Source organism: Hyperolius riggenbachi, chromosome 12, assembly GCF_040937935.1.
Source record: "Hyperolius riggenbachi isolate aHypRig1 chromosome 12, aHypRig1.pri, whole genome shotgun sequence".
Classification (NCBI taxonomy): domain Eukaryota; kingdom Metazoa; phylum Chordata; class Amphibia; order Anura; family Hyperoliidae; genus Hyperolius; species Hyperolius riggenbachi.
Genome location: NC_090657.1, coordinates 130,829,013 through 130,856,897, shown reverse-complemented (window position 1 = coordinate 130,856,897; position 27,885 = coordinate 130,829,013). Strand labels below are relative to the sequence as shown.

The 27,885-nt window shown below is 44.5% G+C and overlaps 1 protein-coding gene across 1 annotated transcript in view; it reads left to right on the top strand.

Annotated features, from left to right (window-relative positions):
• The window catches only part of LOC137542196 (septin-9-like), a 106,090-nt gene that overhangs the window by 13,330 nt on the left and 64,875 nt on the right, over positions 1 to 27,885 (top strand). Inside the window, exons 2-3 of the mRNA XM_068263925.1 lie at positions 6,917 to 6,998; positions 21,308 to 21,445. Of these exons, the coding sequence (XP_068120026.1) occupies positions 6,917 to 6,998; positions 21,308 to 21,445 (220 nt within the window). The remainder of the gene's footprint in view (positions 1 to 6,916; positions 6,999 to 21,307; positions 21,446 to 27,885) is intronic.

The window sequence follows — 27,885 nt, the reverse complement described above, 5'->3', positions numbered from 1 at the left end:
GATTGTATAGATTATTGCATCAGTGTAAGGCCTCTTCCTGCTCTACTCAGTTTCCTTTCCATATCCTTTTTGGATCAGAGTCTGAACATAAGTGCACCTCCACAATAAAATAATTTTTGAGTGTTCTTTTGCTTCATCTAGGCATACGTTGCACACTTTTTAATGGATTAACCACTTCTTTAACTGCTACAGTATATCTACGTCCTCTTTAACTTTATCCAAACCATGAGGACGTAGACATTAGATTTCTAGTAGAAGCAGTGCTGTGAACAATCGGGTGCGCTCTTGGCCGCGCACCCGTCACAGCCTGCTTATGCACTAATTGACATAAGGGAACCGGAGTTCCTTTAGCGGACTCCCCCACAGAGGAATGATCAATGCTGTGCCCATTAGCATTGATCATACCTCCCTCCTTCCTGCAGGGATCTGTAGAGAAAAAGCAGAACTCACCTCCTGGGATCTAGTGGTAAACGTGCTGCAGGATCCCCTGCTTACAGCTCCGCAGTCAGCCCCGTAGTGTTGTGTAAAGCGGGTCCTGGCTTGATGCAGTCATCAAGCCCAGGACGCAGTGTATATGGTAGTGTGTATATGGTAGTACGGGGCGGACTGCAGAGCTGTGAACAGCGTCTTCTGCTGCACTATTGCTTCTAGATCCTGGGAGGGGGAGTTCTGCTTTCTCCTTTCAGGTTTTCATTTACAAATCCTGTAGAGGCGAGGTAGGGGTCTGCCTAATACATGGGGGGCACACTGGGGAGAGGTGACAATAGGAGGTACACTATGCTGGGGGGGAACCCAATACTGGGGGACACATCTGCCTATATTGGGGGATCTATTTAATGGTGGCACGTCTGTCTATAATGGGGGGTAGTATTGGGGGCACATCTAGCTATCTGGGGGGGGGACTAAGGGCACAGCTGACTTTACTGGGGAAGTGACCGAATACTGGGGGCACATTTAGCTACCTATGGGGGGGGGGGTAATTTTGGGGCACCTCTGGCTACCTAAAGTGAGGGCCTTATACTGTGGGCACATCTAACTATTTTATGAGGGGGAAGACTGATACTTGGGGGTGTATCTAGTTACGTGTACTGGGGGCATCGGGTTAACTATTCTGGGTGCACACCTGGCTACCTATAGGGGGGTTAATAATGGGGGCATCTCTGGGTACTTATACTGGCGTTGGGGCTGCCTAATTTTTACATACTGTAGCAAAAAGCCACCTTTATTTCAGAAACCAATATTATCACCATAAATTGTGACAAACAGAATTTAAACTTTATGAAAAACAGGAGAAATAGTTTTTCTCTACAATGGCCCTTTTATTTTTTTTAAACTGGGATTGGTAATAACTGAGAAATCTATTTTTTCATTTTTTCCCCCTATTTTTTTTCTCCATTAGAAAGCATAGAAAACAAAATTGTTCGGGGGGGGGGGGGGGGGGGGGAACTGCGCCAAATGTCAGCCTGGTTTCTCTTGAAAAAATTATCTACTGTATGTATTGTTTAGGTGTCATAAGTAGGGGTAAAGTTATTGTTGATTAAATAGGGGCATAGCCAAAATGTCAAAACTGCTCTGGTCTATGGGGGGGAGGGGGAGCAAGGTCTAGATGTGCAGTGGTTAAACATAACATTTAGTATTAGTTTTAGATCTAAGGAAAATATATATGCTTATACTAGCCAGCACTAGGCTAGCTAGTATATTTAGCCCCATCTCCACCACCACAAGGTGATCGGGGGGTGCCGGCTACTTTTACTAGCTAGCCTAGTGCTAGCTTAAAGGGAAGGTCCAAGCAAAAAAAAAAATGAGTTTCACTTACCTGGGGCTTCTACCAGCCCCATGTAGCCATCCTGTGCCCTCGTAGTCACTCACTGCTGCTCCAGTCCCCCGCTGGCAGCTTTCTGACCTCGGAGGTCAGGGCCACATTGCATACATTTTTATGCATTCCAGCTAGTGCAGGAACAAAAATGTACGCGTTGCACCACTAACGCGTAAAAATGTATGTGTTAATGTTCCTGCACTAGCGGGAATGTGTAAAAATTTACGCAATTCGGCCCTGACCTCCGAGGTCAGAAAGCTGCCTGCGGGGGACTGGAGCAGCACTGAGTGACTACGAGGGCACAGGATGGCTGCATGGGGCTGGTAGAAGCCCCAGGTAAGTGAAACTCATTTTTTTTTTTTGCTTGGACCTTCCCTTTAAGTTTTTGCAGTCATGCAATCTTTACATTGACCCTGGGGAACTCAAAAGCTGCAGCCTAACACTCGGGAGGTTAAAAGCTAGAGCATTCCCAATTGATTTTTGATGAAAATATTGATGGTACTTTAATCAGGAATGCCTGTTTGTATGAGCAAGACCCGGCAGGAAAGAAGGTGGCCGCAGGCATGGCAGTACTTGAGTTACATTCTCCTGGCTTTGCAATGTACTCTATGTGCAGTGTAGAGCCAACTGTGGCAGATAACATGGATAATCTACTACCTTACACCACTCAATCGATTTTCTGCATGTTTGAGCATCCACAGGCAGGAGCAGTAAATAAGAGCGGCTATTTCAGTTTTTTGCACTATGTAGGATAGTACAAAGATAGCGGATGTGACACACCTTGGGGTTTTTTGGCCTTCCTCACTGTGTGGATTGAGTTATGTTTTTTAACCTCCTTAAGGGGCTCATACACTTAGCCGATTTTCTGTCCGACCGATCGATCCCGATCGATCAATTGCAAATCGGTTGGCCAATCGATGGCCGATTTCGATCGATTTCGATGGATTTCCATCAAACTGGCAGGGTGGAAAATTTAGGTCGATCTGATGAGATTGCTTATCAGTTTGCATTGGCCTTAATGGAAATCTGATGGCAAAATAATGCCATCAGATCGAATTTCAATAGATTTCAAACTAAAATCTATTGGAATTCTATCCTGGTAAAAAATGTTCTAAAAACGCATCAGATAGATCATCAGATGCATTTCTTATCTATCTGCTGCCAATCTGACGAGTGTATGGGCACCTTTAGCGGTATGCCCGACACTTTGTCGGGCATACCGCTCTGTGGCCCTAGGAGTCCTCCATAATAAAATTATTGTCCCAGATGACTGTAAACCATTTAGCTAGCACTAGGCTAGCTAGTACAAGTGTCTGGCACCAGCCGCTCCCCTGCGATCCCCCCCCCTCCCCGTTTACACATTACCCCCCCCCCCCTGGATCCAGCGATCGCACAGCTCCGGTCTCTCTATGGGGAGGATCAGGTTTGCGCATGACGTTATGACTTCGGCGATGTCATGACGTCATGTGCGATCCTCCCCATAGTGAAGACCGGAGCTATCCGGGGAGGCTGCGCCGATTGCTGGATCTAGGCTGGGTAATGTATAAACGGGGGAGTGGCGGGGATCGGGGGGGTGCCCAACACCTTTACTAGCTAACCTAGTGCTAGCTAAATGGTTTAGTCATTTGGGACAATAATTTTGTTAATCAGGCAAAAGTAACAAAACCTCCTGAGCGGTGTAACGCTCAGGAGGTTAATGGAGAACTTGAAGGAATACTATTGATTAAAAGATATGCTGGGGGGGGGGCGTAGAAAAAAGGGGGGGGGGATCGGGAAGACACCGGGAGCCCAAAATGGTGTATTATCTCACGTACAATGGATCAAAGTTTAAGAGTAATCACATATACTCACAAAGCCGGGTTGCACAAGAGGCAACCACGTAATATCGCATGTGGGGAAGTACCGTCCCCACTCAGCCTTGTGATGACACTTGGATGGTCGCAACTCCTTGGAAAAAAACACCTGCCAAGGTGTACTATTGATTAAAGCATTTTTTTTTTTAATGCTGTATGTTAGGGCACACATTACCACAAGTACTAGGAGCAATTTCCTTCTTTACTCAGCTCTGCCTCTGTGCTGTAAAATCCTCTGTCAATTTTAAATACAAAAGTGATGGCTCTTAAAGTGTAAGTGTCGGCATAAAATCAAAAATCAGTTATTTACTTTTTATCTGGTAAACAAGTAATAAGGATGCTAAGCAGGCAATTCAAAAGTTAAAATCACTATTACTTTTCTTGTTGATATTCAGCAGTGATGCACTGGGAGACATCTCAGAGCTCACTCCAACCGGAATTATCGCAAATTCTTTCTGTTTTAAGAAAGCAAACGTTTGTTTTTCATGTAGATAAATGATCATTCCTCAATTTACCTGACTCTTATTTGGTACATTTTCTGCACAGCCATAGCTAAATCGGCCCGATTGGCTGAAGCCTCTTTCCCTCCCACACCTCTATCCCTCTCTGATTGCCCAATATTTCTCATGCTGAGAAGCTGAGAAAATCACTCAGAGCTGGGTGGGAGTGTCTGAAGACTGGGTAGAGGGCATCAATCAGGAAGGGGAGAGTAAGGGAGGAAATGACATTAGCATGATTGGCTTTAAAATACACAGTTAAGATGTAAAATCTCAAGAAGGATTTTCTTTTTTTACTGTAGAAAAAAATCACTAAAATCAAAATGTGGACAGTGCAATGCATATGTCATAACTTTGGAGTAAGTAGGAGGCGCCTGGGAAGGCATTTGTATGTCGGTATATATATAATCTATAGCTCTATATGGTAGTGTCCAACAATAATATAAATAAAATTAGGTTGTCCTACCTTATAGCTGTCCTGTTAGGGATAAAAGCAAGAAGATGCTCAAATTAAAAGGGTCAAATTTATTGGTGCACTAGACAACGCGTTTCACAACCTCTGAGGAAGCTGCTGTGGCCGTGAAACGCGTTTTCTAGTGCACCAATAAATTTGACCCTTTTTTTTTTTAATTCGAGCATCTTCTTGATTTTATCCCTAACGGGACAGCTATAAGGTAGCACAACCTAATATTTATATTATTGTTGGACACTACCTTATAGATTATATATACCGACATACAGATTCCTTCCCGGGCACCTCCTACTTCAAAGTTAAGTTGATACCCCTATGCTCTAGGTGAGATTTGGTTTAGTTGTCTCGACTTTCCTAACACCTTTTTGGAGCAGCGACCTTCCAGGAACTAGAGTTCTATTCCCCACCTGCGAATACGAGCAAGTTTTTTTTTTTTTTTTTTTTTTTTTTTTTTTTTATTGCATGGCTAACAGCTCCTCCTTAATGCTGGGTACACACGTTACGATTTTCCGCTCAATTTTCCCACCCAATCGTGTTTTTCTGCTTGATTATGCACCCGATTCAGCGCTCGATTCGCTTATCTTCGCTCGTTTTTCTTATCTTTTTCCATTCACTGCTATGAGAAATCGACCGCAGAATAGATCGTTAGTAATATTGGACATGAGGGAATTTATCAATCGGATGCATCTATCGTACTGAAAATCGTAACGTGTACCCAGCATAAAGGGCTAGACCATGTTTCTGCACAGGTGGGTTGCCATCAACTCCTCAGTGTATAGTTTGAAGAGACTCTGTAACAACATTTTCAGCCTTATTTCTTCTATCCTATAAGTTCCTATACCTAATGTGGTCTGTCTTACTGCATCCTTTACTAGTTGCACAGTGGCTGTATTATCTCTGTTATATAATGTAATCTTTCCTCTGACGGCTTTGTCGGACTCTGGCAAGAATGTGCTGCTCTGCTTGTTATAGGCAGAAGCTATACACACCCTCTCCACGCAACCCTGCAGGCTCTGTGTGAGTCAGATTGAGCTCCTCTCAGCCTATCACATGCCATGTCTTTTGTTTATAAACACTGCCTAAAACTGGCAATTACAAGCCAGGATTGCAGCAGGGAGTGGCAGAAACAGCACAGAGGGGCCTAGGAGAACATAATGAATAGAATTTTATTGTAAGAATTTTAGAGTACAGAGTCTCTTTAAAGGGAACCAGAGAGGATCAAAAAAAGGTTTTATACATACCTAGGGCTTCCTCCAGCCCCATACGTACGGATCGCTCCCACGCCGCCATCCTCTCCTGCCTGGATCCGCCGGTACCGGGTCCCGTCATTGCCGCGAGTCGGCCAGCAGACGCGGCCGATTCTCCGCATCTCACGGAGCTCCCTCTATACAAGTACGCATGAGGCTGCCTACTGCGCAGCCGCATGCGTACGGGTATGGAGGGAGCCCCTGTGATGCGGACAATTGGCCGCGTCCGCCGGAAGTGACGGGCCCGGTACCGGCGGTTCCAGGAAGCGGAGGATGGCGGCGTGGGATCGATCCAGGCTTATGGGGCTGGAAGAAGCCCCAGGTATGTATAAAATCTCTTTCTATTTCCAGGCTCCATTCCTCTCTTTAATGATCCTCTTGCTGAGAGAATCTTATTCAGATGGTGGTGGGGTTAAAGACTCCAGCAAAGGTGTGCGCCTTGTCTTCTGTTCTCTGACTGATAAACTGGTCTCTTCCTCTCATAACAGCCTATGAAGTAGATGCAGCCTGGTATGTAAGTCACAAGCAAGCCAGTCAGGAATAGTGTGCAGTATACATATCTCCCTGCTTTTTGTATTTACAGCAATATTACAGCTTGTCTAGTTACCTCCTCAGATCAGCCGCCTCCTCATGTTTTCTGCTTGCTGTTGACACAGTGAAGTCTATTTGTGAGCTGTGTGAGGAATGAAGAAGGATTTTTAAGCAGGGAAGCGGGAGTGAGAACGGGGTGAATATGGAGTATAAAAAGTCATTTCAATTGATGGTGTTCCTTTTAAAAGGGTTATTTAGGGGTGTTAGAAGCCCCAGGTAAGTGTTTTTTGTTTGTTTATCGACTCCAGCTGTCAAGAACCCCTTTAAGCGAGTTGTGATGAGGTGCAAATCTGCATTTCAGATTCTAATTTACATGCCTCAGATATAGGAAAAATGCATTCTGTTAGTTTGGCGTGGGTACTGTGCACATTTCTATCTTTTGGATAAACCCAAATTGTTAAATTGTTTCTGATATCTGTTGTCCTGTGATTTTGTTGTAGATATTGAGGAGAAAGGGGTACGGATGAAACTAACAGTCATAGACACTCCTGGATTTGGAGACCACATTAATAATGAAAACTGGTAAGATATTTCGTAAAGGGTGATCTTCTGATTATTATTTTGTTTTTTGTTTTTATTTTACATCAGACTTGTATACATCACAAGGATTATAGACATACATTATGGGTTTATTTGGATTAAATCAGTAATCCCAGTATATAGGAAAACTTTGTAAGTGTTGGGTACAGTTGCCAGTTGAGTTATAGAAAAAAAGACTGGACTTTTTAGCTAAATCAGGAACAGATGTGGCAGTTTACAACAATTTAAATACAACCTTAAATAATATATTTGTAAAAACCTCCACTCCATGTGTTTAAAATGGTATAAATACAGAATTGTAAACTTCTAGCTAAAGGATTGCAAACAAACTCCTGGACAATTCTGAGCCTGATGTATGTTTTATAGGTATACCTCCTGCTTTCTCACAGTTAAGCAATGTGTTGTGTTTGGCAGACCGTTTTCTTAAAGAGAACCCGATGTGGGCAGATGTGACACAAAGAGGCATGTTTTCTGCCTCTTGACAAGCCTCCATGTCCCCACACTGCCTCTTTGTCGCTATCTCGGAGGTAAACACAGGGAGAGGGATTCCCTGTTCAAAACGTTCCTGCAGGGTTTCCAGAGCTGCTATTGAGCAGCTTTCCCTGGCTGTGCCCTCGGCTGCTCCCCAGCCTCCCTGCACGCTGCAAGAGACAAACAATCTCTCCTTGCAGTGTTTAGTAGCAAAGAAAATATTCTCCTTTTTTTTTTTTTTTTTTTTTTTTTTTCAGTTATATAGTTTTGTTTTTTTTATAACATTGCATCATTCTCTAATATTTGCAGTTTACACACCACCAGCATTCTAAATGATTTTACAGAGGAGGCAAGTGCAATTTTGAACTCTTCTCTGCAGAGAAAAAGAGAATACCTTGACAGAAAATACTGCTTCAGAAGACAGAGCTCTCTGTGACTTTCAAAGTCATGGAGCTCAATGGCTCGTTTGCATAGATAACTGGAATTTCTTAACTCTTCCTGTACTGTAAACAATATTAGACTTATGTCTCTGCTCCTAATGTTTTATTTCTTAGCTGTACTACACATACAAATTATTCTATCTTTTTTTTTTCACTTAAGTGTCTCTTTAAGTACCGTATATACTCGCATATAAGCCGACCCGCATATAAGCCGACCCCCCAACTTTTCCCTGAAAAAACAGGGGAAAATGATTGACCCCCATATAAGCTGGGGGTAGGAAATGCTGGATTGGTGCAGCCCCCCAGTGTGTCCCAGTATAGCTAGTATAGTGCCCAGTATAGGTAGGTAGTGTCCAGTATAGCTAGTATAGTGCCCAGTATAGCTAGTAAAGTGCCCAGTATAGCCAGTATAGTGCCCAGTATAGCCAGTATAGCGCCCAGTATGGGTAGGTAGTGCCTCAGTTTAGCTAGTATAGTGCCCAGTTTAGCCAGTATAGTGCCCAGTTTAGCCAGTATAGTGCCCAGTTTAGCCAGTATAGTGCCCAGTTTAGCCAGTATAGTGCCCAGTTTAGCCAGTATTGTGCCCAGTTTAGCCAGTATTAGCCAGTATAGTGCCCAGTTTAGCCAGTATAGTGCCCAGTTTAGCCAGTATAGTGCCCAGTTTAGCCAGTATAGTGCCCAGTTTAGCTAGTATAGTGCCCAGTTTAGCTAGTATAGTGCCCAGTTTAGCTAGTATAGTGCCCAGTTTAGCTAGTATAGTGCCCAGTTTAGCTAGTATAGTGCCCAGTTTAGCTAGTGTAGTGCCCCAGTATGGCCAGTATAGTGCCCAGTTTAGCCAGTATAGTGCCCAGTTTAGCTATTATAGTGCCCAGTTTAGCCAGTATAGTGCCCAGTTTAGCCAGTATAGTGCCCATTTTAGCCAGTTTAGTGCCCAGTTTAGCTAGTTTAGTGCCCAGTTTAGCCAGTATAGTGCCCAGCATAGGTAGGTAGTGCTCCCCGCTCCCCCCTCCCCCCGCGGCCGCCGCTGCTATTACCTGCTTAGGCAGCGGCCGTTCCTAATCCGCGTTCCTCTTCTGAACTTCCAGCGTGTATCACAGCAGCGCGCCCGGCGCTGCTGCTGTGACGATGCAGGGGCAGGAAAGAGCGCGGCTCCCTATAGCGGCGATCTGTATCGCCGTTACCAAGGGAACCGCTCTTTCCTTCCCCTGCATCGTCACACCACTAGACCACCAGGGAAGACTCGCATACAAGCCGACCCCCCAACTTTTGACCCCCTTTTTGGGGGTCAAAAATTCGGCTTGTATGCGAGTATATACGGTAGATTGTTTTGGATAATACTGTAGGTGGCTTTAATCTATCTTTCAGAGAGATGACTAGGAACTTGAATGTTGATTCCTTGGCTACCATTAAGAATAGTATACATGTAGTCCCCGACTTACGAACTGCATGGATTCTGTGTTTTCATGGTAAATAACTTATATAAGCAGGTACAGGGGACAGAGGTGACACAGAGCGGGACACTGGAGGTACAGGGGACAGAGATGGCACAGTGTTCCGACTTAACTACCTAACGACCGGGTCACACCCATAGGCGTGACTGCGGCGGCAGCCCCAGGACCGCCTAACGCCAATTGGCGTCAGGTCCTGGAGCGCTGTTTTGCCAGCGATCACACGCATTGCCCGGCATGCTTTGCAGCCCCCCTCTGTCATCAGCCCGCCGGGCTGCCCTCTCCTCTGGTGGTCACAGCGTTCCCGGATTGACCACCAGAGAGGACAGCAGCCCTGTAGTAAGTTTCCACACAGTTTGCGACCATAGCTTTTTAGTTCACAAGCACTTCTTTTTGCTAGGTAGGTGTGCTGTCTTTCCTGGGTAGTCTCAGAGGAATACCCCCTAAATTTAGCAGCTCCAAATGGCAAGAAAGGGGTATTCACTGCAAGAGGCCTACAGGATTCTGGCAGAGTCGGGTGAGAGTGATTGCTACTTCTCATCCGACGAATCATCCTGCTCAGAATACGAACCTGTAGATGGCAGTGGCGCTCTGACCAATAGCGACGATGACGGGGTTGGGGTCTCTGCTAGCGTACCCGAGCTAGCGTGCCAAGCGTACCCAACCCAATGTCAGTGGACTTGCAGGTGACGCAGGATCAACCTCAAGGGCAGCAGAGTGGTGCTAACACTGATCCAGGTTTTCATGGTGAGGCATGCACCAGCAGCGCAGCACATCCTGGACTTGAAACCAGTACTGCAGTACACCCTGGTGGAGTGGCGAGCACCAGCATGGCAGTTGAAACTGGTTCAGTGGCACGTGCAGTACCCCGGACTGTAGTACCACTAGCATCCCAGAGGTGCTGGCAAACCCTGATTGGAAGTCCCCTGATTCCGCCGCACCTGCAGTGCCCCCTTTTCCCACTAAGTCTGGAGTCCAGGTGGAGACAGATCATCTAGGATCGGCCATAGACTAAATTCATCTGATCTTCACCGACGATCTCTACTTAGTCGTGGCAGAGACCAACCGTAACGCCACACAATTTATCCACGACAATCCGAGCACCTTCCATGCCCAGCCGTTTCAGTGGAAACAGCTCACAGTTTCCGAATTTAAAATCTTTTTGGGCCTTCTCCTTAACATGGTTCTCACTTAAAAAAAAATGTATTGCGTTCCTATTGGTCTACGCATCCAATACGTCACATGCCCATGTACTCTGCTGCCATGTCCAGGGCATGTTTTGAGGACATCCTGTGCTTCCTGCACTCCAATGACTATACACCTGTCATCAAAGAGAGCACCTGGACTATGACCGGCTCCACAAAATTCGGCCCCTCATAGACCACCTGTCATCCAAATTTGCAGATGCTTACACCCCTGAACAGAACATCTGCATAGACGAGTCCCTGATGCATTTTACCGGGTGCCTTGACATTAAGCAGTACATCCCAAGCAAGCGCGCCCGGTATAGGGTCAAGCTGTATAAGCTCTGTGACAGGGCCACAGGCTATACATATCATTTTAGGGTCTATGAGGGAAAAGAGAAAATGGGAGCTAGTCGGATGGCCTGACTACTAGGGCTGCACGATTTTAGGAAAAAATTTAAATTGCGATTTTTCTCTCAAATTGCAATTTTTAATTTTTTTTCACGATTTTTTTCAAATCTAGCTTTAGCACTTAATTCTCAATGCCCCCAGTATAGTTTAGCCAGGTAGGCGCCTCCAGTATAGTTGCCCCAGTATAGGTTTAGGTAGGTGCCTCCAGTATAGGTACTGTATAAATAGCCAGATCCCCCCCTCCCCCACCACCACCACCTTTAGTGTATATAGGCAGATTCTTCGCCCTCCCTTTAGTGTATATAGCCAGATCACCCCTTTAGTATACATAGGCACTGCACTGTCCTCCAGCCCCACCATTTATTTTAATACAGTTTCACCTTCATGGTGATGATATATTCATTGCACGGCAAATGGAGATAGTGTATGGGGGCGGGGTCTGTGATGTTGCTGGCAGGGGGCTAAACACTCTGGACTGGACCTGGAGTGTATGAGGGCGAGGGGCGGAGCCTAGTGGTGTGCTCTGTGCGAGACAGCGGAGCTTCACAGAGCAATGCATGTATGAAGGCTGTGAAGCTTTCTGTGATGTCGCTGCTGGAATTCTGTGATGACGCTGGGGACAGTGAACGGGGACATTGTGCGGACTCAGCCAGTGGACTGTGGTGGAGTGAGAGTCTCATCGGGTATGAGATGCTGCGGGGGGCGGATCCAGAGCGGCTTCACCAATCACTGGATCTAGTTGGTGGCAGGCGGAGCTATAGAGAGCAGCCTAGCTCCTCCCATTCCCTGGATCTTCTCATCACGAATGAGGGCGGCAGGGAGGGGGAGGGGGGTCGGAACCAGAGTGGCACACAAATTTGCCAATAGCTGGATCTATGTAGTATGTCTGCGCAGCAGTAGGTGGACCAGCATAGCAAGGAAAGGGGAAAACCACAGCTATTGACGATCCCTAGATCGTCTTAACAGGAACCGCGGTTTCGGTTTAAAACCGTGAAATCGTTCAGCCCTACTGACTACCTTAGGAGCAGTGGCAAGAGTGATTGGGACTTATGGTCACCCTTGTTCCAGAAGGGGTACCATCTTTACGTGGACAATTTACTACACAAGCGCGACCCTCTATCAGCATTTACAGATAGTCGGAATTTGCTGCTCTGGCACCGTGCGGCATAGTCGCCGGGGCTTCCCCCAACGGCTCACTAGTACCCGACTTGCACGGGGGAGAAGGCTGCCTTGTGTAACGAAAACCTGCTTGCGGTGAAATGGAAGGACAAGAGGGGCGTTTATCTTCTGTCCACCATTCACGCAGACACGACAGTCCAAATTCAACGAGCAACTGGGGTTGTTAAAAATCCCCTTGCCGTCCACAAATATAACCTTAAGATGGGAGGGGTGGACTATAACAACCAGATGTTGGTTACCTATTTGGTTGCCCACAGAGCCAGATGCTGGCATAAAAGTGTCTGTTTATTTGATTCAGTTGGCAATTTACAACAGTTTTTTTTTTCTACAGTTGGGAGAACTAAAGGATCATTCCTTCAATTTCAGGAAGAGATTGTTTTGGAACTCCTGTATCCAGGAGAAGGGGTGGCCCAACCCCAAAATGTAATTAGCCGGCTACATGAAAGACATGACCTGTATGTCTTTCCAGGTACCCCATCCCGCCTTTCCCCCAAAAAAGTTGTTGTGTCTGCAGCAGGGCTTGGAAAGAGGCGTGACACCACTTTCAATTGTCCCTACTGTCTTGACCAGCCTGCCCTATGCAGGGGAGTGTTTCGAGAGGTACCACGAGCAGGTACACTATTAGAGTAGGGAACGCGAGACACCGTTCTAGGCACACAAAGGTCTTTCAAGGCTTTCACACTGGCGCGATGTTACAGCAAATTGCCTTGCAAAAGTCCCACTCTGCGGTCCCCACTACGCCACACTGTTTTTAACTGACAGTCCCAGCTAGCACTGGAGGGAGAGGGAAAACGAGTGAGAGCCTGCGTGTAAAGGCTCTGAGGTAAAATAAAGATGTAAAGCTTTACTTACCTAGGGCTTCTTCCGGCCCCTAGAAGTCTACCTGGGGCAGCTCTGATGTTCCACTGTTCTTCAGACTGCCACCGTTCCATCTTTAAGATTGCCGACCCCGGCTGAGTCGAGGAGTTCTGCACAATGCTACCGGCCGCAGGAGCACGATCATGAGATGTGCATGCACAGAACCTTACCGGGGGCTATCGATCCTAAAGAGGGGTCAGTACCAGCCTGGAGGACAGCACAACTTCAGCACTTAAGCAGATAGACTTCTAAGGGCAAGAAGAAGACCCAGGTAAGTAAAGCCTTACTTTTTTTTTTTTTTTTTTTACCTTAGATAGCGTTTAAATTTGACTTGTACTGCTTTATTTTCTTCAATAAAGCTGATGTTTTGGTAAAAAGAGCCATGCTTTGTTCCTGTGGCAAACCACAAAACACATCTGAATGCACACATTTCTTCTGTACACTTGCTATGTGATTTTTGGTACATTGGCAAAGTGCAACTTAATTGTACTAAATACATTCCCTGTGAATGGCAAAATGTTCCCGAAATCGGATCAAATCATGTCTCGTGGGAATAAGGCTTTAAGGATTATTGCTAAATTTTACACAGTTGCTGTCCTGTGCCAAAATCAGGTGAGGCTGAGAACCAGTGCAGGAATTGCATACCAATAACCACTTAAGCTACCACAAATACTATTGGTCTCTGAATTGATAAGATTGCATACATTTAAGGGGCATTTGTCTCTTTCAAAATGCATTAATCCCAATACTGATCTACAAGATGGAGAAAAAAAATAAAACAACCCAATAAAGACATGAATCAAAATCTGATTCTTCTATTTGCACATTGTATACGTTCTATATAAATAGACACAGGCAATGTGCCATGGCTTCCAGGCATAACAGGGGGAAAAAAAACTATTAAATCTGGAGAGAATTGATTAAATTAGCCTAGGCGGAGATCAAAGTTACAATCTGACAGCATCACGTATCTGTCCGAGACTGGAACCACCATACTTCCCATCTCATGTTACAAAGGACATGCTGATGGTAGAGGCAGAGGAAAAAGAGAGCCTGTGGGCAGAATCTGCTGCCCGGCACCTGCCCAGCTTTTGACAAGCTAGGCAGTGGAAGAGCTGAGGAGGAGGCGCACAGCGGGAGAACAAAGTTTGCAAGCGCACCGCCGGGAATGAGAGCCGCTGACCTGCGAGGGGGAGTGCACAGCGGGAGGATGCAGGATATCGGCAAAAACCGCCACTCTGACAATCACGGAATCGCTGTTTCCGTGATTGCGATTTCGGTGCAAAAACGATACATTGTTCAGGCCTAGTCCAAATGTTGATCTTGCTTGCTTCTCTCTCTCTCACTCGCGTCTGTCAGGTTACACACATGTGCATGCAACGCTGCAGGACGAGATTTCTTCTCCACAGTAAGATACATTTGCCAAAGCATATGAGCTGAGGGGCGGTGTTTGAGTTCCTATGCAAGATTTTACTTTTTGTCACAAGTTAGTGGAAAATGACACTTTGTGAGAAAAAATATAAAAAAATCCATATCCAACAACGTGACAAAAAGTAGAATCTTCTAGGAACTCACCATACCCTTCACGGAATACCTTGGGGTGTCTTCTTTCCAAAATGGGGTCACTTGTAGGGTTTCCTATACTGCCCTGGCATTTTAGGGGCCCTAAACCATGAGACGTAATCTGGAAACCAAATGAGTAAAATTGAGCTGTGAAATCCTAAAGGTACTCATTCGACTTTAGGCCCTTTTGCACAGCTAGGCTGCAAAAAAGTGTCACATGTGGTATCGCTGTACTCAAGAGAAGTAGTATGTGTTTTGTGGTGTCTTTTCACACATACCCATTCTGGGTGGGAGAAATATCTCTGTGAAGGACAACTTTTTCGGGGTTTTTTTTTGGGGGGGGGGTTACGCTAAATTGTCCATTTACAAAGCTATTTCTCCCACCCAGCATTGGTATGTGTAAAAATAAAACTGCACAAACCAACCCCCCGGCTCAAAACGTACAGTAAATAGGCAGTCACCCATAAATATTAAAAATCAGAGTCCCCCCTAAATCCACACATATTTAAGAAGTATCCCCTTAATCAAAAATAATTGGGCTAGCTACCTCTAAAATCAATCAAAAATAAACATAATTATTCATAGTTTCCCCAATCCAACATAAGTAGATAGAATCACTCCACCCTAGTCACCTTTCTCACGCATAGCAGAGTCCCCCCTACAAAGTAGTTAGACCCCCCACAGAACAGCGTATCCCCAAATCCACCGTGTCCACCTATTATAAAAACAAACATGCTCACCTGCAGTCTGTGTCTCCTCTTCGCCTTCTTTCCCTAGCTAGAGCCACTGTTCTTGCTGTGTGGCTGCTCTCACACAGTTCAAACAGTTGGATTGACGTCTTATCAGTTGTTTGAACAATAGCAAACAACTTTTTTTGGATTGTTTCAACTTGTTTCACAACAAAAGTTGTTTGAAAATTGTGCTGCATAAAAGACCGCTGTTGACTGTGTGTGGGGCTTGGAAAAAGTATTTTGCTATTGTTCAAACAGCTGATAAGACTGATAAGAAGTCAATCTAAGGCTTCTTGCACACCGACGTTGCATTAGGTGCCACGTTAAGGTCGCATAACGTGCACCTAACACAACGTATGGTGCTGCAAGAGCCGACGGTAGAGTGAGCCGCGTTAGGCGGCTCGAGTCCTATAATGTCTCCCAGAGTGGCGCTGATTGGCCAGCGGGACCACGTGATGCGGAGCGAGACACTCCGCATCACGTGGTCCCGCCGGCCAATCAGCGCCCGCCAGTGCAGTGAATATTAAGTAGCCATGTGCGCGGCTACTGTAGCTGGCTCTCCCCGCCTCCTCTCCGCCCCCCACTGCGCATGTGCAAACAGTCTAACGCGGCTATAGCCGCTCCAACGCCGTAGCATGCTGCACTTTGCACAGAACGTGCAGCGTTACATGTAACGCAACGTGGGCTGTGTGAACAGCCCACTTGTGTTACATTGCTGTGCGTTGGGGGAGCGTTACAGGCGCACTAACGTGCGCCTGTAACGTCTTGGTGTGTAAGCAGCCTAACAGTTGGATTCACTTTTTATCAGTCTTATCAGCTGTTAGCAAAATCTTTTTTTTTTTTTTTTTTTTTTAGTTTAGTTTTACAACAAAAGTTGTGAAAGCATAAAAGACCGCTGTTGAGTGTATATGGGGCTTTATACACCAGAATAACAAGCTCAAGGGGCAACCCTGCAGTGTTAGGAAGTCTTGCCCAAGGACTTCTTACTGAACAGGTACTGACCCTAGCAAGGATTCAAACCCTGGTCTCCCATGTCAAAAACTGAACCCTTTACACCAGTACACTATCCAGCTTTTAGTTGCAAAAAAAAAAAAAAATGAATACCATACTCCCCTTAAGCTCTGTCAACACGGAGCGATGTAACAGCAATGTTACTTATCAATCGAGCCGCATCAGCGGCTCGATTGATGAGATCCGACAGGTCGTATCTCGCCACCGCCGATTCCCTGCTAGTTCCCCACGAGGGGAAAATGGCAGGGAATCGAGCGGAAGATAAGCGGCGCCGCGCGGGGACAAGGGGGGGTCGAATAAGGCGCGGGGACGCGGCGGGGATGCGGAAGAGGCGATCCGGCGGCTAATCGAGCCGCCGGATCGCTGCGAGTAGACGGGGCTTAACACTTGGGTCTTCCCAACCTCCTGTCAGAACTCGATGTTGCCATACATTGTCTATCTAATGAAATTTTACTTAAAGCATTTATTTTTAAAAAAAAATCAGACTATTCCTTACAACATTTTATTACTGTTTACATTACCCCCTTTTATTTGTTTTCTTCAACTATTCTTGAATGATGTTCTCACCACTTGTGTGCTCATTCTAAGTTATGAGGATCCAGAGCAAAGAATGTTTTACAGTGGGCCTAAATTAATCCAAAAGTCTCCTACTGAAGAAACTATGCATAATAAAATGTTGCCTTTATAAAACAAAACATATTTGCAACAAAGGAGGTCAATTAGATGCAAATAATTTAGAGTTGATGCAGGATTATGCAAATGTATGCAGCTTCGAAATGGACCTATTTAAGTATTTGTATAGCACCGTCATATTACACAGCGCTGTACAGAGTATATTGTGTCACTAACTGGGCCAATTTAGGGGGAAGCAAATTTACTTATCTTTGTGTTTTGGGATGTGTGAGGAAACTGAAGTGCCCAGAGGAAACCCACACAGACACAGGGAGAACATTCTAACTCCTTGCAGATGTTTACCTGGCTGGGATTCGAACCAGGTACCCAGCACTGCAAGGCAAGTGCGCTAGCCACTACGCTGCCGTGCTGCCCTATTATCAATCAAATTTTACTTCAGCAGTATGTCATTGGTTCATTTCAAGCTGCATAAATTTGCATAATGCTACATCAACTCAAAATTATTTGCATATCATTGACCATCCCTATTTGCAGCACCACCAATCCACCCACATACTGTAGAAGGCAGCGAGCAGTCATTCACTGGCTTCCAATCCAATTCTGCATCAGATGACACTGCTGTCCAACTGAATGGCAGGTTGTCACCTGGGAGTGCTTTGTCTGGTGCACAAGGACATTCTTCAGGCGCGCATAACTGAATGGCTGCTGCTGGGAGTTTTCCTCTGGCATGATTGGGGGGAATCAATACCTAGATTCAATGTAATGTTTTTCAACATCATTTTATGTAAGATCTGGCCCCCAGCAGTCTGAAGTATGTTGGCCTGGCCCTTGACCGAAAAAGTTTGGGGACCCCTGCTGTACACTTATGGATTGACTATGGGGTGCTTGCATCGTGCTGAAAACCTAAGCTCTAGAACACCATTCTTGTAAGGCCCCGTGCAGCCCTGTCCAATCTATTCAACTACAGACTCTAAGATTATGATAACACAAAAAAAAATAAAGCATTGTATAGCTGGTATTTAACCTCCATAATGGAGTACAGTACACAGTGGTGGGCAAACAAGAGGATGCTATTGGCACAGAATGCATTTCACAGTTAATATCGCTTTATCAAGTATGTAGTTCTTGTACTGCCTAAAAATACAATTGCCCATCTCTACCCATTTGTTTTTTTTTATTCTAGCTAAGTAAAGCCAAAATATTATTTAACTGCTGTCCACAAGTTGGATTACATGGGCCTGTAAATTAACAAGCTACAGGTCTGCTATAACCCAGCAATTGGACGGAAGTGGAAAATGGGGTTTATATAACATGATTAGACCTATACATACTTGAAGTGGATTTCAAGTGCCTAACTTTTGACTACTCACACACTGCTCTGTCACCTGCACAAGTGCTAAGTCTGCTAGGTCTTATTGCCAGTCTGCCACCACAAATATTGAGGACCTCCCATTATCTCCTCCCCTTTTATCTTGCAATCTTCATGCTTTTGAAACTTCATGACCAGGTAAGTTATATTATGTTTTGCTTGTTTCTATGGCTTCCATAATATGTGTAGGTTTTTTTTTTGTTTTTTTTTGTACATCTCCATCCACCAGTTGTTTGTGCCATGTGGCAGCCACTGAGGTCGGAAATTCATTACACACAGCTTCAGGAACTTGGTACATTCTGCCTAAAGTGCGGGGAACACCAGTTTCAGAGCAGTTAGCTGCTATGTAGAACTTGTCCGAATTGTAGGTACTACTTAGATGTCTGATATGAATAAACAAAGATTCTCGACAAGCTATTGTGTCACAGTGCATGTCTGTTGGTGGATGAAGGTGTGTGGCTATCACCTTTGCAGTCATCTGATAAAATGTAAAGGAACATTTCTTATTCTTTTAGGCAGGGGTCACACTTGTCGGCTTACGTGCGCGTTTTCTGCACAGAAAAACTGTTTTCAACTGAGAACTCATGTTAATCAATGAGCTAGGTCATACTTGAATGTAGATTTCACACGCAGAAAAACATCTTGCGCAATTTGTCCGTTTTCTCTATAAATTACATTAGCTGTTGTAAGGTAGAGGTCACATTTGTCTTTCAGTTTTCTTAAAAGTGTAGAAACTGAAAGACAAGTGTGACCCCTGCCTTAACATGTTTTAGATTTAAAAGTGAAGGAGTCCAGCTTTAGTAGTGGAGCAGAAATGCAGACATCAAACCAAAAAATGTTGATTCGGTTAATGCGTTTAATGACTAACTGAACATGGTTAATTGCAAGCTTTCGAAAGATTAAATTTCTTCAGGCATTCTACAGTACTGGGTCAGAACCATACAAAAATGAATGTAACATACAGAGACTAAAGGATTATTAGGAACACCATACTAATACGGTGTTGACCCCCTTATGCCTTCAGAACTGCCTTAAAGAGAAACTCCGACCAAGAATTTAACTTTATCCCAATCAGTAGCTGATACCCCCTTTTACATGACAAATCTATTGCATTTCACAAACAGACCATCAGGGGGCGCTGTATGACTGATATTGTGGTGAAACCCCTCCCACAAGAAGCTCTGGGACCACGGTACTCTTGGCAAACTGCCACAATGTAACAATGTTCACAGACAGGAAATAGCTGCTTACAGCTGTCTGTAACGGCCAGAACAGCTAGAAGCAGCTACGTAACCTGCCCACAGTAACAATGTCACCATGTAATACATGTCAGAATGTGAATCTGGGAGAGGAAAGATTTTACAATGAGCAAACACTGACTAAATCATTTATACATAATTATTGTAAAAATGAAGCACTTTTTTATTACATTATTTTCACTGGAGTTCCTCTTTAAGTCTATGTGGCAATGATTCAACAAGGTGCTGAAAAACATTCTTTAGAAATGTTGGCCCATATTGATAGGATAGCATCTTGCAGTTGATGGAGATTTGTGGGATGCACATCCAGAGCACGAAGTTCCAATTCCATCACAAACCAAAGATGCTCTATTGGGTTGAGATCTGGTGACTGTGGGGGCCATTTTATTACAGTAAACTCATTGTCCTGTTCAAGAAACCAATTTGAAATGATTCGTGCTTTGTGACATGGTGCATTATCCTGCTGGAAGAAGCTATCAGAGGATGGGTACATGGTGGTCATGAAGGGATGGACATGGTCAGAAACAATGCTTAGGTAGCCTGTGGCATTTAAATGATGCCCAATTGGCACTAAGGGGTCTAAAGTGTGCCAAGAAAACATCCCCCACACCATTACACCACCACCACCAGCCTGCACAGTGGTAACAAGGCATGATGGATCTATGTTCTCATTCTGTTTATGCCAAATTCTGACTCTATCGAGGCTCATCAGACCAGGCAACATTTTTCCAATCTTCAACTGTCCAATTTTGGTGAGCTTGTGCAATTTGTAGCCTCTTTTTCCTATTTGTAGTGGAGATGAGTGGTACCCGGTGGGGTCTTTTCTGCTGTTGTAGCCCATCCGCCTCAAGGTTGTGCGTGTTGTGGCTTCACAAATATTTTGCTGCATACCTTGGTTGTAACAAGTTATTTAAGTCAACATTGCTCTTCTATCACCTTGAATCAGTCGGCCTATTCTCCTCTGACCTCTGGCATCAACAAGGCATATTCGCTCACAGGACTGCCGCATACTGAATGTTTTTCCTTTTTCACACCATTCTTTGTAAACCCTAGAAATGGTTGTGTGAAAATCCCAGTAACTTAGCAGATTGTGAAATACTCAGACCGACCTGTCTGGCACCAATAACCATGCCATGCACAAAATTGCTTAAATCGCCTTTCTTTCCCATTCTGACATTGCGTTTGGAGTTCAGGAGATTGTCTTGACCAGGACCACACCTCTAAATGCATTGAAGCAACTGCCATGTGATTGGTTGGTTAGAGAATTGCATTAATGAGAAATTGAACAGGTATTCCTAATAATCCTTTAGGTGAGTGTATGATTCGTAAGGCTCAATCTGACGTGTCACACAGTTACTTCTTTGAAATGTAAAAAAAAAGGCCTCATCAGTGCTCAGATCTGTTGAACCCTGGCAGCATTTGTAAATACAGATACTATGCTGCCAGGCTTCAATAGATTTGAGAAGCTAAAACTGTGCGGCATCATGTCACGAGCCTACAGAATAGTAATATAATTTCTGTATGTTACATTCATTTTTGTATGGTTCTGTATAATGCCTAAAGAAACAAAGTTTCAAAAGCTTGCAATTAACCGTTTCAGTCATGTTAATTTGCCATGTTAGTCATTAAAGGTATTGCCTAAATCAACATTTTTTGGTTTGATGTCTGCATTTAGATTTATAAATGATTGCTCTTACAACATCGGAGTCTTATATCTTGTAATTGTCTCCTTAGTTGGTTGCCCATTATGAAATTCATTAATGACCAATATGAGACGTACCTACAGGAGGAGGTGAACATCAACCGCAAGAAGCGAATTCCAGACACTCGAGTCCACTGCTGTATATACTTTATTCCAGCCACAGGACACTCGTAAGTGACTGACAGTATCTCTAATCCTTTCATTGCCCTTTCTTTCAGGATGAAGCCAAAGTGAACCCTTAGGCTGCTTTCACAGTGGGACGCTAAAGTCCCACGTTACAGCAGCCTGTAACGCAGCCCAACTGACAGCAATGATAAATGAATGGGCTGTTCACAGTGCCCATGTTGCGTTGGAGTATAATGCAGCACGGTAAATGAAAGTGCAGCATGCTGTGCGTTATACTCGTATGTGGCTGTGTTCGAATGTTTGCACATGCTCAGTACTGTTTGTTTGTTTTTTTAATTTGACGCATGCGCCGTTTTCGTTAGATAGTATGCGTCAAAAAGTATGCATCACGTACACATGAAGAGACTCATAACGCGGCTCTATATAACGTCCAACTTCAAAGCTAACATGCGTTGCGTCAGGGGCACGTTATGGGACCTTAACGCAACGTCTTGGTGTGAAAGAGCCCTTACTTATGTTATAACTTTTTTGTTAAAGCACATCTACTGCCTGAATATCACATCTGCTACTGAATTTTTTGTTATTATTTATTTATTGTATTTATAAAGCGCCAACATATTACGCAGCGCTGAACATTAATTTAGGTTACAGACAATATTTAGGGGTGACATACAGCAATATGACAATACAGGAATACAAGAAAACCAGATCACACAGCACAGTATGAGTACCAGGTAATGCTTAGTCAGTCACTGGAGGGGAGCATGGAGATTAGGCAAGTTAGGTTCACTCAGATGCATAGCATGGGTTCACAGTAATGGAGGTGCATGATCAGGTAGGACACAAAAGGAGGACCCTGCCCAAAGGCTTACAATCTAGAGGGAAAGGTAAGGACACGAACGTTAGGGGACCAGAGTTCAGCTGTGGGTTTAGAGCTCTTATGAGGGGTAGTAGGCCAGAGTGAAAAGGAGAACTGTAGTGAGAGGTATATGGAGGCTGCCATATTTATTTCCTTTTAAGCAATACCAGTTGCCTGGCAGCCCTGCTGATCTATTTGGCTGAAGTAGTGCCTGAATCCTACCAGAAACAAGCATGCAGCTAATCTTGTCATATCTGTCAAAATTGTCAGAAAAACCTGATCTGCTGCATATTTGTTCAGGGTTTATGGCTGAACGTATTAAAGGCAGAGGATCAGCAGGATAGCCAGGTAACTGGTATAGCTTAAATGGAAATAAATATGGCAGCCTCCATACACCTCTCTACAGTTCTCATTTAAACACATTACATGTTAATAGTAGTCAGCTAGTGTTGCCCACACTTCACCAAGCAAATTATGATAGCCTGAGTCCCAGGAGAAATCGTCTAGCTGCCCCAGTGGTGTGGGGACTCAAGTAAGCACCAGGGGTTCCTGTAGCACTAATTTCCCCTCAGATGAGCTCACAGTCCAATCACTACTACAGTCATTGTCTAATGCCCAGTATGGCACCATATGTTGCCTTTTAGATAGACTTCAATATTAAGTTTTATGACCATTTCTAAAGCAGTGTTTGTGTGCTTGAGGTATATTTAAGAGCAGGTCAGATTTTTTTTTTCTGCATGTTTGACTTTATTCAGTAACTAAACAGGAACTTGTCCATTTGATGTAGGTAGTACGTTGCTGCCTCATAGCGGTTGGCATGAATTATTAGAAATGTAGGCGGGCACTTCTGGCAGGAGCAGGCGGGTAGTGCTCTGGATGCCTTTCTTCAGCACCTTCCTAATACTGGAGTCATGGTTGCGTTTGGCTCTGCAACGTGTGGTTCCTGTTCTTACCACACTGGTTGTGCACCTTTTGATTGGTGCACTGCATCTTGGGGTTGGTGTTCTGCACCGTGTTTTTGTTTTTCTTACGCTTGGAACAAGAAAATGTATTTGTGCTCAAACACCAAGTTTAACCCTAACAAATCTGGCTTTGCAAATCTAGCCTAATTGGCTTATCATGAGGCATAGCTCATGCAAATATGCATTTGTTTTCGCATGCCAAATTATGCAGGGTTAAAAACCAATACCGCAAAGCGGTTGCCCTGCGGGAATTAGTTCATGCTACATTAGCACTATCCAGGAGCGCTACGGGGAGGCTTACGCCGCTGCCTCTGCTGCGTTTTGTTGTTCTGTGCCATGTGGTCGGTGTTCTTACCACACTGCTCCACCTACTACCCGTTCTTTTGCCTCGCTGGGTGGTTCCTTTTGCTATCTCTACTTTAGCTCTCATCTATGAATGGGATCTGTAGCGCATAGTAGCACAGATGGCGTGCGATCGGCTGTATCCTGCGCCCAAGTCTTCCGCGCCGATTCCTCTCGTACGCACTTAGGGGCCTGGAGGAGTTATTGGTTGCACTTTAGGGACAGCAGGGGTTAATGGCTGCAATACTGTATGCAGTGCAGTCATTATCTCCTCCTGGTCCCCAAGTGCAGCTGTTACTTCTTCTTAGTACCAAAGTACAGCCATTAACTTTGCTGGGTAGACTTTATACTTGAGTCAGTAAAAAATTCCAGTTTAAGAGGGTCAAATATTGGAGTCCGACTTGTACACGAGGTCGACTTATATTCAAGTATATACGGTAAACGACCTACTTGCACTAAAGGTTTACAAAATGAATGTTTATAAACATCCATTTTGCTGGAAGTGGTTAACGGTCTTTACGGAGTTTCAGAAGGAGGGATGGTAATGAATTCTTCATGGAATTAATCTTCACCTATAGCATAGCAGCCAGTTTTTGTTCTATGATGAACCTGTGGTGTACCTACCATAAGGCTGCAGGTGCACACAGCAGGGGATGTAGCCATGGCTAGAGGTGCTGCTGTAGTGCTCAGTCACTGTGTTCTTCCACCTGGGACTTGTTTCATAGTTTGGGCAACATTCAGGAAAATTCGGGAAAATGGCAGCAGGCAGTGCAGGGGACTGTACTACTTCCTGCACTAGATGTAGCACCTTTCCCCATTCCTGTACTGTGGGCAATGTGTCTCCTCACTCTCTACACTCAGCCTGCAGTGAATGAATGTGCAGGGTAAGTAGAGAGAATGATTGCTGTGCTGCAGCTGGGACATTAGCAGGTAGAGGTGGCAGGATGTGTTTAGTGCTTCAGAAATTGCCTGTCATTAGTAGCCATGTGCACTGGCTGCTGTACCAGAGTGACCTAGACTATTGATTATTTAACCTGATCAGAGTAATGTAGCATAGTCTGCTGTTGCAGAAGTCAGTAATACAGGTGCTGACTGCCAACTTCTGCAGTGGGCGTATAAGTAAGCTCCAGGCAATTTAGATTAGCTATTTAGATTCCCAGCTCCCCCTCCCACACTGTTGTGTTCCCCCATGACCTTTTCCTCTTTTCAGATTTCAGTGGCTTATTTGAATAGCCTGTCCCTGCCAAACAGCACTGGTGATGTCTGCAGTCCTGGTGAGAGGTCTTCCTGCCATTTCTCTTCTCCCACCAGTCTCTCCTCCTCCTATGCATCCCCCTCTTTCATATGTCCCCCTTTTCTGACTGTCCTGAGAGGCGCTCACAATCTAATCATACCATAGTCATAGCCTAATGTCTTACCATATTAATGTGTATTTATATATCACTGACCTCTTTTGCAGCACTGTACAGAGTTTCATAGAGTACATAGTCATGTCACTGACTGTCTTCAGAGGAGTTCACAATCTAATCCTACCATTGTCCATAGTTTTATCTCCTACCATATTATTATTATTATTATATATTTATCTAGCACTGACATCCTCTACAGCACTGAATAGAATACAGTTTCATAATGGTTAGCTCCGTCCACATCTTGACTATTTTTTACCCCCAAATCCCCCTAAATTTCTAGCAGCATGCTCGACGCTCCTACCCGTCAACCCTCCCGTCAAAGAAATTTTTTTTGTGGGGGGGGGGGGGGTTGTCTGTAAATAATCAGCACCAGGTGTCAAATTTCCTAGGTACGCCACTGTGATGAAGGGAAGGTAGGGTTAGCTGGAATTGCCAAATGACAATGTTTGTTTGACATTGCTGGTTTTTCAAGCATAGCTGTGCTGATGCTAGATATTTGTCCATAATGAATGATCATTTTGATAAAGGAAAATTTAGTGTGTGTAATGTAGCTTTAACAACCCTTTTTAACTATCCTCCAGCCTATTGGAATGTGCCACATTCCTGTGATCCAGCTGACAACTGGAATATCTGAAACACAATCGCCGGGGACCATTTTGGGTACATGTTAAAATCAATAGTTCAAACATTGGGCTGTATTTATGTACCTTAGTCCTTAATCAATGTGCATGAAGTATTAATGCTGTGACGCTGTTAAGATAGATTTGACAATGCAGTTTTGCCAAGACTGTGTTCCATATTTATTCATCAGAAGCCTATTAGAGGAAATTGATTGCTAGCTTGCAATTCAGAGATCCTAGTGAAAAGGTAATTATTTTGTAAATAATGAGCTAGAACGAAAATGTTAGCCTCTCATGCTGTATGAAGACAGGCCAGCAGCCAACGCTTGATCTCTGCCTGTTATGTCTATCACGTTTCCTTTATGAATAGTTTACATTTTAGCAGTGTGCCTGTCTCTGCCGTTTGTTCATTGAAAGCTATTCCATGAATCCTCCATTCTGTCTCTGATAAAGTATTTATATGTGAATTGCTTTTCCTGGAGAGCATTACATTTGTGCAAGCAATTTAGATTCTATTACTTGCTGAACTATAGGCATGTAGCAAAGCCCAGCATTTATTCCAGTTATGTTCGTTAAGAATTCGTTAAAAGCAGAATCTAGAGAAGGAAGCAGATATGAATATATTGGTCACCATCTACAACCCAGTACTTCATCATTGCCCACCACATATTTTTCAGATCATTGTTGCACCATTATCTATTGTTCAAGAAATAGCAAAGCAGATGTAAAGAGAAAAATGGGGACACAGAGCGCCCAATATAGTTTAGTAGTTAAAGTGATCGGTAAATAGAAAAGTACATAATGGATATACTCACAAGTCAGGGTCACCTCCTAGGCGACCACTGTGTAGGCAGGTGAGGAGATAAGACCTGTCCTCACTCAGGATTAAGATGTCGCTTTCTGTAGATGGGAGAAAAAATGGGATTCAACCCCTCCACCAGGGGTGGATGCTATAATTGTAAAGAGAACAGAGGCGCCAAAAGGATAAAAGCATGTGATAAAAAGTTTAAAAATTCCTCAGGAGGTGGTGGTGTACTCACCTCCCTGAAGCAGACAAGAATACCGTGGGTAAAGGTATAAGCAAATTTATTCATATACTCCAATGAATAAATGTGCTTATACCTTTACCCACGGTATTCTTGTCTGCTTCGGGGAGGCGAGTCCACCACCACCTCCTGAGGAATTTTTAAACTTTTTATCACATGCTTTTATCCTTTTGGTGCCTCAGTTCTCTTTACAATCAAAGCAGATGTAGTTATTCTGAAGCCTCATACATGCACTAGATGGTTCTTGTCCGTGGCCAGGACAGCCCCTCCTAGAATCCAGCATGTGTACAGCAGCCCCAATCCCCCATGATGCATTGGCTTGGCAGTCTGTCTGGCAGATTGAGCTGGGCAACCAGTGGCTGAGGACATTGTTCTGCTACTTAACCCGCCCATGTTGTGCCGCTCCATTGTTCCTTTGCTGCTGGCCCTCCATCCCCCCTCAAAACTCAACAAACTGCATAAAAACTGACGCAAAAGGGGAGGCTTAGGTCAAGCATTCTTATTGATCGCTCTGAGCAACTGTGGCATTTTGACTCCAGTTTTACTGGTACTTATTTTGACTAAACTTCTTGATTGAAATTCTCAAAAGATTTTATTCATTTTCTATGTAGATACATAAGAAACAAATAATTCATTTATCTTGACCAAACAATATGCAATGAAAAACAATATTGCCCTTGGGGGTTAATCTTGCACAATAACATGTAATAGTTGCTTATAGGTCAATTTAACCCAAGGGTTTTATATGGAAAGGATTCAAAATTGCCATCTATTTGCCTGGATCACTTGTGCTGCTTGCAAATGTCAACTTAAAGTATGAGTGGGTTCCAAATTCCCCCACACATCTTTTGGCTTCCCAAAACTGTTTTCTGGTAGATTGGTTTGCACGTTTTGGGGCTGTTGGACAAGCTGTATTTCCCACAATCCTTCAGAGCAATGGTGAGACGTTGCTCCTCCCAGGAACAGACAGCACTTCCCCTATAAAAGTCACATGGTTAGTCCACCCACAGTGCGGTTTGTTCCTGCGTCCAGGCAGGTCGGCATCTGCCCTCTGGGTGAAGCCTGTGTGCTGGGCTGCAGGTGGATCTCTCTGGGTGGCTGAGGCTGCGATACTGAGGCAGTCTGGCCGTGCGCCCCGGGCTTGAACTTTTGCTGGGGTTTGCCTACCTTTCTCTCCCGCTTCCAGGGAGAGAAAGCGTGGAAAGCGGGGGTTTCCCCTTGGCGGCCTTGCAACGGAGGAGCA